Source organism: Dermochelys coriacea, chromosome 4, assembly GCF_009764565.3.
Source record: "Dermochelys coriacea isolate rDerCor1 chromosome 4, rDerCor1.pri.v4, whole genome shotgun sequence".
Taxonomy (NCBI): Eukaryota; Metazoa; Chordata; order Testudines; family Dermochelyidae; genus Dermochelys; species Dermochelys coriacea.
This window is the reverse complement of record NC_050071.1, coordinates 74018503-74027758: the sequence shown is the minus strand read 5'-3', so window position 1 is coordinate 74027758 and position 9256 is coordinate 74018503. Positions and strand designations below refer to the sequence as shown.

Sequence of the window (9256 nt, the reverse complement as noted above, 5' to 3'; positions counted from 1 at the left end):
TAGAAAATTGATAAGGGAAACAAAGGGACACAAGGAGAGATTAATGACCAGAAGTGTTAAGGACAATAAGGAGGAGATTTTTCAGGATATTTGGTATTGGTCCATTACAAGATGGAAATAGTAGAATTATCAATAATGCAGAGAAGGCATTATTGTGTGTAATGAATATTTCTGTTCTGTGTTTGAGAAAAAACAGATGATGTAGTCATATTTTATGATAAAACTCTTTCATTTCTACTAGTATCTCAGGAAGATGTTAAATAGCAGCTATTAAAAGTTAGACATTTTAAAATCAGCCACTCTAGATAACTTGCTTCCAAGAGTTTTAAAAGACCTTGCTAAGGAGCTTGCTGGACCATTAATGTTGATTTTCAATAAGTCTTGGAAAATTGGGGATGTTCTAGAAGACAAGAAGTAAGCTAATGTTATGTCAATATTTTTAAGAAGGGTGAACAGGATGACCCGGGAAATTATAGGCCTGAGCAAACTAATAATAGATGCTGAGCAAGATAATGGAGTAGCAGATACATAACTTGATTGATAAATATAATTAATGCCAATTAACATGGGTTTATGGAAAAATAGATCCTGTCAAACTAACTTGTTTTTTTTCTTCATGATATTACAAGTTTGGTTGATAAAGGTAATAGAGTTGATATAATAGGCTTCTCTAAGACATTTGACTTGGTATTGTGTGATATTTTTATTAAAAACCTAGATGGTTATAAAATTAACATGTCACACTTTAAATGGCTAACTGACATTGTCAACATATGTAACTGTAAACATGGAATCATCATCAAATGGGGGTGTTTATAGTGGTGTCCAACAGAGACTGGTTCTTGGCCATACACTTGTGAACATTTTTATTCTAGAGCTGGAAGAAAACATAAAATCATCATTGATCAAATTTGCAGATGACAAAAAAAAATGGGGGAGTGGTAGATAATGAAGAGGACAGGTCACTGATATAGAGTGATCTGGATCACTTGGTAAACTGGATGCAAGGAAACTAGATCTTTTAATAGGGCTAAATGTAAATCTATACATCTAGGAACAAAGATATAGACCATACTTACATGATGGGGGACTCTATCCTGGGAAGCAGTGACTCTGAAAAGATATGGAGATTGTGGTGAACATGAGCTCCCAGTGCAACGCTGTGGCCAAAATGGTGCAATCCTGGGATGCATAAATGGGGAATCTCAAGTAGGAGTAGAGAGGGTATTTAACCTCTGTATTTGGCACTGATGCAACTGCTTCTGGAATACTCTGTCCATTTCTGGTGCCCACAATTCAAGAAGGATGTTGATAAATTGGAGAGGGTTCAGAGAAGAGCCACAAGAATGATTAAAGGATTAAAAAACATGCCTCACTTTAATAGGCTCAAAGAGCTCAATCTATTTAGTTTAACAAAGACAAGGTTATGGGTTGACTTGATTACAGTCCATAAGTGCCCAGATGAGGAACAATTATTTAATAATGGACTCTTCAATCTAGCAGAAAAAAGATACAACATGATCCAGTGGCTGGAAGTTGAAGTTAGTCAAATTCAGACTGGAAATAAGCTATACATTTTTAACAGTGAGAATAATTTAGCACTGGAACAGTTTACCAAGGGCCTTGGTGGATTCTCCATCACTGACAATTTTTAAATTTTTTGGATGTTTTTCTAAAAAAACCATGCTCTAGGAATTTTTTTTGGGGGGTGGAGTGGGGGGGAGAGTTCTATAATCAGTGTTATACAGGATGTCAAACTAGATGATCACAATGGTCCTTTCTGGCCTCGTAATCCATTAATTTACTCCCTTCACATCCAGGGAGTATACAAAGCTTATGTGATCCATGGTCCTTACCTGTTCCAAGCTATCTGCTTCCTCCCTCCTTTTCCAACAAATTGGCAAGACATAACCTCCTCACCATCCAGCTTCTGTATGTAGGCTTGCGACTCATGATCTTCCTAATTTAGGTTTATTCCTGTAAATCACTTCCCTAGGCTAGCAACCTCAGTTTTACTGAATGAATCATGGGCCTAGCAGATCTCTACTCTCTCTTGTAGCCCAGACCATTGTTTTATTTTAGTTTTAGTTTCATTTGGGATTTCTAAGCAAATTGTATCCAATATCATATTGCGCAAATCAGATGGGGATGCCCAGGGCTCAGAAGCAGACAGAATGGACATTTGTCTGTCTGTGATTCTTTCAAGCCAGGGAGTTATGGGCTCAAATTTTTTAAAAAAAGGTTCAGGGATAGGACTGAAGTTACTGAGAACCAAGTTTTGCCTCCAATTGCAAATGTCTCTTAGATACTGGCATCACTTATCTAACATTGACTCATCACATCTCACTTTACATCTCCTCCATTCTACCTATAATGCCAGCCTCAATATCCAGTCTTGTCTCTGCTTCTCTGACAACCATCACTGTGCCCTTTTCCCATGTCACTTGCAACACATGGAACATCCTTGGCTCAGTCCACAAGACCATTTACCTCTCCTCATTCATATCCCCCCAAAGATCCACTTCTACCAGGATGTCTACAAGTAGTAAATCATTAAACACATTTATTTATGTACATAATTGAAAAAATAACCTGTTTCACTGTGTTCTGCACATACCATTACTAATCACCCCACAGTCCTAGTGCTTAGCTCGTGCTTTCTTCACTATCCCCATCCTATTGTCTTCATTCCATCACTGTTTGAAATTAGATTGTAAGCTCTTTGGGGCAAGAACTGTTTTCTTATCTGCACAGGGAGATGCCAAGTACACTATTGGGCAGTGTAAAATAATACATATATATATATATATATATATCTAAGATAGCTAGACAGATGTCACTAAAGGTCTCTGGCATACCTAACCATCATGGCAGAAAGCTCTTCCTTAAAGTACCATCCATGGAAGGAGATACTTTCTCTATGAAAATCACACTGTCAGCCAATCAGTATGCAGAGCGCTGCCACATAATATTTGAAAGTTCCACTTTACTGGGTGATAGTACTGGTATTATTGATGCCTGGTAAGCTTACTATATGAAAGTAGTGCCAAAATATACACCTTCAACAGTTTCCTCTGAACAACACTGAACTTTGGGAAGCACCTGAAATGTTTTCAATTTATCTCTAGCTAAAAGTTAGTTAGTATTCAGTTTAACATTTTGAATGATAAAGTTGCTTTTTCCTGCTTAATTCATTTTCTTGGGTATTGTGCAGACAGAACACTCACAGAGGTAATACGATAAGGTTACAAATACTCCTCTATGACAGTTAAAAGGAGGACAGAGTTGGTTAAAAATAATGCCATCAACTACAGAGGTACCAAACTCTGATTCAGATCCAGAGTACAACTTGTAATTAGAAAATACTGCATAGGGTAGAACCACTAAAGTAGCCATATTACTTACTCATTCAAAGTTTTTCCAGGTGAGGACTTTTGTTTGGGAACAAGAAATCTGATGAACCTTTGACTGCTGTGTGCAGAGGTGCCAGGTATTTTTCCTGTTAAACTTGTATCTCCACCCAGCAGCCACTACTGTCACTACCTTGAATATTATTGTAACTCCATATTGCAACTCCTCATTGGCCTATACCGTGAGATCATTTATGGAAGCTCATTCTTTGTTTCAGAGAAGATGAGCTCTCAAAAATGATGTACAAAAACAATTCTGGGGTTCTTGTGCTCTTTGAACCAACAGATACAGCACAGATTTGTGGACCAGCTAGGCAAGTCAGGTTTCCTAGTCCAGTCCTAGCCAGCCTCTACTTTGTAAGCAGTACATGAGCTGTATTGTCTAGTATCCATCACAAAATTGCCTCAGTTTCAGTTTGAAGGCTTTGAAGTGGTTTTATAGCCACCTTGACTGATTATTAAAATATATTTTTTCTTTTTAATTTTCTAATTTAATGCAGATTTTGTATGTTCATATAAAATGCTGGATGACAGAGGTATAGCATGGGTGGTAGCAGCTGTGCAAACCTCCTAATACTGCCCTGATCTGACTGGATAAGATGAAAGGGGAATGAAGTCTCCATCTTATTCAGTCTTCAGCTTCTGCTGAGACTGCCAACAAGAATGCAAACTGGCATCAATTGTGATGGGAACACCTATCCTTTGTGAAAAGACTGAGACCACTAAATTCATTTCACTGAGTTAATTTGAACCTTTTGCTACTGGTTTTCCATGGCCCTAGAATTTCACTTAGGTTAATGGAATGTAAGCACATACTGGGTTAAGAAATGCATGCCCATTTTCTTTTAAACTGAGATATCTTTATCATGATGAACAGTTCTGAACACTAAACATTTATTTCAATATTTAAGGAGCATTTTGTCTATAAACTGACCTTATTCAGATACAGAAATATGCATTACATTATGCTATTAAACACCCTTACTCATTGTATCAGAATGGGATTGCTGAAAGTATTGTCTCAAAACAACCTGGCCTTTCTGAAATCAGATCAAGACTAATAAGAAGTGAAATCTTGTCACAATGTCAGGACTTTTTCAGCAAGATTACTTCTCTGACATGTCAATCACTCTGACAGATTAAAGAGCTGCTGATGCTCCTGGAAACATTTGAAAATAATTCTGTTTAGAAATAGCTGTGCTGACATGACTTTATTTTGCCTCCCACCCCACTTTTGCTATTTTATGACTTATTTGCATGAAAACAAGACCTTGCTTTCTTAAGAGTTTTAGATGGACCTGTTGCTTATTTCTCTTTCTCTAGTTAAGGTCCTATCCTTTGTTACATTATAATTTTTGCAACAATTACATTTGATGTCACAAATAGATCTAATAACCTTAAAGTGAAGAATGAATAGCAGGAGCTGACGAACTCTTATAAAATAAAGATTTTATTTTCATGACCATGTAAATAGAATCTCTCCTCCCAAAAAGCCTATGTTTTTAGGAACAGAAAATATAGGGACAGTTCATCAGTTGGTGTAAACTGGCATAGCTCCATTGAAATTCATTATATGTAGAACTAACTCTAAATGGTGCTTTTAAAGAGTTGTTTTATAAGATATGGAGAAATACAACATTTGATGTGATTTTTTAGAAAAAAATTAATTACATGTTTAGTGGGAGTTCTCAAAGGACCCAAGTCAGCCATTTTGGAGAGATGCATGCTGACACTGAACAATTCAGTAGGTTCTCTTGCATGCAATAAAGGAGGCAGAATTTATTTTTCATTCTGCCCTTTGAGCTGTGCAGATTTTGGGGGGGGTGGTGGTGAAGGGGATATGGCTGTGAGAAGACTTGTAGAATTTCTATACATAAAATCACTATGGAACTCTATTGTGATCCATGGGAGGCTTTTCTAAGTATTCAAGGCAGGATTTGACTCTCAGTTTAACTTCATGCCTCAAAATCTCTCAGCTGCAGATGACAATTTATGACTAACTTAAGCTTTTTGGTGAAGGAGCCATTGTTTTGGCAGCCATGACCCATTCTGAAGACCTGTTATCACAAATGAGATTGTCTGAAGTATATCTGAGCTACACTTTTTGAATGAATCTTAACTTAACTGTGGAACTAGCTGTAAGTCTCCTACACTCTTAGACCCTTTTTTCCCTGCTGCACCAGAGTTTTGCTCAGCATAGCAGTAGCCAGTAATGGTGTTGGGGAGCTGGGTATGGTTGCCTGATTCTGTGCTATGACCAGCTGGTGGAAAGCATGCTCCAGCCATTCCTCCTTCCCAGTCCTTCCTGGCTTCAACATGTTCCTCCCTCTTCCACCACAGAGGGTGTGGGGGTGAGAGAGGAGCCAGCTATGTTAACTCTAGATCTTTTAGAATTCCCCAGTACCAAAGGAATCTTCAGTGGGGAGGATGGAGCCAGTTTCTGGCCCCTTTGCGCTGGTTCTGGTTATGCAAAGGGAATAGAAAGAGGAAACAAATCTGGCTTTCAACTTTCACTTGTATGTGGTGGGGAAATGTGGTAGAAGTTTTGTCCCTTAGGACCATGTGCCTGAAATCTGGTCATTGATTTAAGCACTTTTTTTTCCTTTCCCATTTAGGGTGTCTTGTTCAAGTCACACCATATACCATGGGCTCCCTGATAATTTCTCTATGTGAAATTGCACTGACCCTCTTATAGAAACTGAAAACATTGTCTGGAGCACCATTATGTTTTGTTAAAAGATCTTAATTTCAATTATGTGGAAGTTTGTTCATGTCAGCACAGCTATTTCTAAACAGAATTATTTTCAAATGTTTCCAGGGGGAATCAGCAGCTCTTTAATCTGTCAGAGTGATTGACATGACGTTATGTTTTGATAAAAGATCTTAATTTCAATTATGTGGAAGTTTGTTCATTGATAAGATGGATTTTAGAAAAACTGTCAGATTTCCCAAATATTGTCTAATTGAAAATAATGGGAAGTTTTCCTGTGGCAGAGGTTAGTTTAGAGCCAGAACAATATTGAGCATCTGGAAGAGGCATAGAATATCTTTGCCAAAACATCAGTCTAGTGCCCTTTAAATATTTTAAACATCAGATGATTAGGATACATTCATACACTAAATGCTATAAGCCGTGCAATGCATTGTTTAGCCAGGTATGCTGGAGCATTTAGAGCAGTTCTCCTTTGCCCCTTCCACCTCAGACATACACTATTGATACCATGGCTTTGAGGGTTTTGGGAAAGTCCAAATAGATATCCTGGGAATTTCATTTTCACCTTCACACTCCAGACATAATTTTTTCTTCTATTTTCAAATCCCGTTTCCTCACGCTCAAGATGCAAATGAATTGTGCTATGAGTCCTGCAGCTGAGAGGGCTGACAGTCTGTAATGACTCGGTGGGGTCTAACTACTGGTAGCTATATTTAAAAAAAAAAGTCAAACCCTTTCCGATGAAAACTCAGATCATCATCAACCTCTCCTGGGCTCAAGTGTAAGAGACCCTAAGGTTAAAATCTGGGGTTTTGTCTTCCATGCTGCAGTGTGGTGAGTCTTCAAATTAAGTCTGAACAGTAACATATTTAAAGACTTAATGGGAATATGTAACTATACAGACAGATTGCTCCTTCAACATTTGCAATAGATCTTTACTCACTTGCTGCAATTCTCCAACATACTGTTGTATTTCATACAATTTTCAGGATATGCATCCTGAAGACTCTAGATCTGACATGCTCCTCCTAAAATGTCCCTGTGACCTAAGGTTTGGAACCCGTAGCCACAAACAGCGCACAAGTGTGGATAACAGTCATCATCCAGGTACAACCATTGCTCTTCACAGATACAGCTGAAAGAGCAATAAACAAAACAAAATCACCTTCTACTGTCAGGCTGGACAGTTTAAATACAAATATTTTGGTTAGCTGGCCACATTTCTAGCAACATAAGAAAAAGTTTTCAGATTAATTACATACATCTTTTTGAAAGTGACAAGTGCTATTACAGCCATCTCTTGTAAGCTTTAATGTCTGCATTCACGGTGCTTTCATCTGTTGGTTCAGGTTTCAAGTAAACCTGGTTTCAGGCCATTTAAATGTGCTCTTAATTTTAGAAATTCCAGAAACTCTCTACTATGGCCCACATTGGTACTCATTGATTTCCACTGAGGAAGAAGAACAGGCCTCTCTAAACACATTTTTAACCCACTAACTCTCCCCTGACCATGCCAAAAATATGTAAGAGCTGATGGGCACTATATGCCAAAACGATAATCAGTGAAAGAAAATTCTGTGGTGGGTTGAATAGTTTTGTTTATGCTACTAAAAGGTGAAAATATTGAACTTTTTTTGATTTTTATACTTGTTTTCATTTCCTAACTCTCCCATCCAGAAATTTACAATGCCTTAGCTGAAAACTGTGGCTCAGTCATGGTTTTTAAAATGATTTCATTACGTTCTTGCAAAAGAGTTAACTAGTTTTACAGGACTCCCCACCTCCTTGCAAAAAACAAAAACACCCCCTCTCCCTAAAACTCCTATAATTCCTGCAGGATCCTGTAAGCTGCAGTGTAGGGAGCCAACACTTGTTAACTGATGCCAGTGTACCAATGCTTATTTGGCTATAAGTTTCTGTGACTTACAATAAACAATTAGCCTGTCACTCCTGATGCCTCTTATGTCTCTGAATATTTTTCTTTGATTTAAAGCAATTTTAGTTTTAATAAAAATACTGGAAAAGTAAATATAGATTTCCAGGGGAAATCCTTTCTGCAAACCTTGCATTGTGCTGCGATTATTGGTGCATATACCTGCTATTGAATGACTTAAAGATTTGGTAGCCTTGTTAATCTTTTGGCCTTTAATTTAGATGAAGGCTAGATTTGAATCACAGTTGATGAGTGTTAGGTAGGTTATATCATATATGGAAATCTGATTTAATTACTTGGATGGACTTATTTTTTTTCAAATGCTGAGGAGAAATGGGACTTTTGAAACCTTAGAAGTCTATTTCATGCTTCATTACAACACAATTCTAAACCCTTATATTTCCTACCATTCCTATTTTGGTAATGAAAGGAATGTAATGGGGAAGTGTTTAAAATCATCATCTGAGGGTTAATCCCGCTTAACCTAACCTTTATTAAGAGAATGGCACCAGATCATATAGTTTGTCTGGAGTGCTGGGAAACTGTTAACATTCCACCAGTGTAGGTTAGTTCTTAACCTGTGATTTCTGCAGGTTCCCAAAGCAGTCATGCACACCATATACCCACCCCAACTAATAGCGTCCATTCATAACTACTCACTACAGCAGGATTTGACCTGAGAAACTCTAGAATTTTGTTTCAATTTATTAACTCAGAATGTTTTGAAAAGTTTTTTTAAATAATGTTTTCCCTTGGCCAGCAAGGGAATTGTCAGCCTGAAGTTCTCAGCAGCATCTGGTGAGGCTCTCAGCCAAGTTCTTCAGATACTGTACATCCACAATGACAGCCCATTGGCCTTTGCCGTGGCATTTGCTTAATCCTCAGAAAAGACTTCCTGGATCTAGGAAATTTAGATTCCTGACTCCTTCGACCCAGATGCTGGCCAAAATGTAGTTTGCAATCTGTATGTAATCTGTATTTTTCCCTAGGAACTGGCCTTGCTGTTAAATTTTTTCTAAAACAGTCATATTAATATGTTCAAAAATCCACTGCTGAGTTTCAGATAAAGGATCACATCTGTTCATGAAAATCTTCTTCTCAGCTGGGTTGCAATCTATGCAGCTGTTGCTTACTGGATGGAACAAAGTTTTGTCCTATGGGAATGAGAAAAAATAGAATTAAGTAATAAATACCAAGTGA

General features: G+C 37.7%; 1 protein-coding gene across 4 annotated transcripts in view; it reads right to left on the bottom strand.

Annotated features, from left to right (window-relative positions):
• Positions 1-1705: 1705 nt before the first annotated feature.
• Positions 1706-9256, bottom strand: part of GALNTL6 (polypeptide N-acetylgalactosaminyltransferase like 6) — a 934158-nt gene continuing 926607 nt past the window's right edge. For all 4 annotated transcript variants that reach the window (XM_038398387.2, XM_043513416.1, XM_038398385.2 and 1 more), the window contains exon 13: positions 1706-9210. In XM_038398387.2, coding sequence (XP_038254315.1) covers positions 9061-9210 — 150 coding nt within the window. In that variant the 3' untranslated portion in view covers positions 1706-9060. The remainder of the gene's footprint in view (positions 9211-9256) is intronic.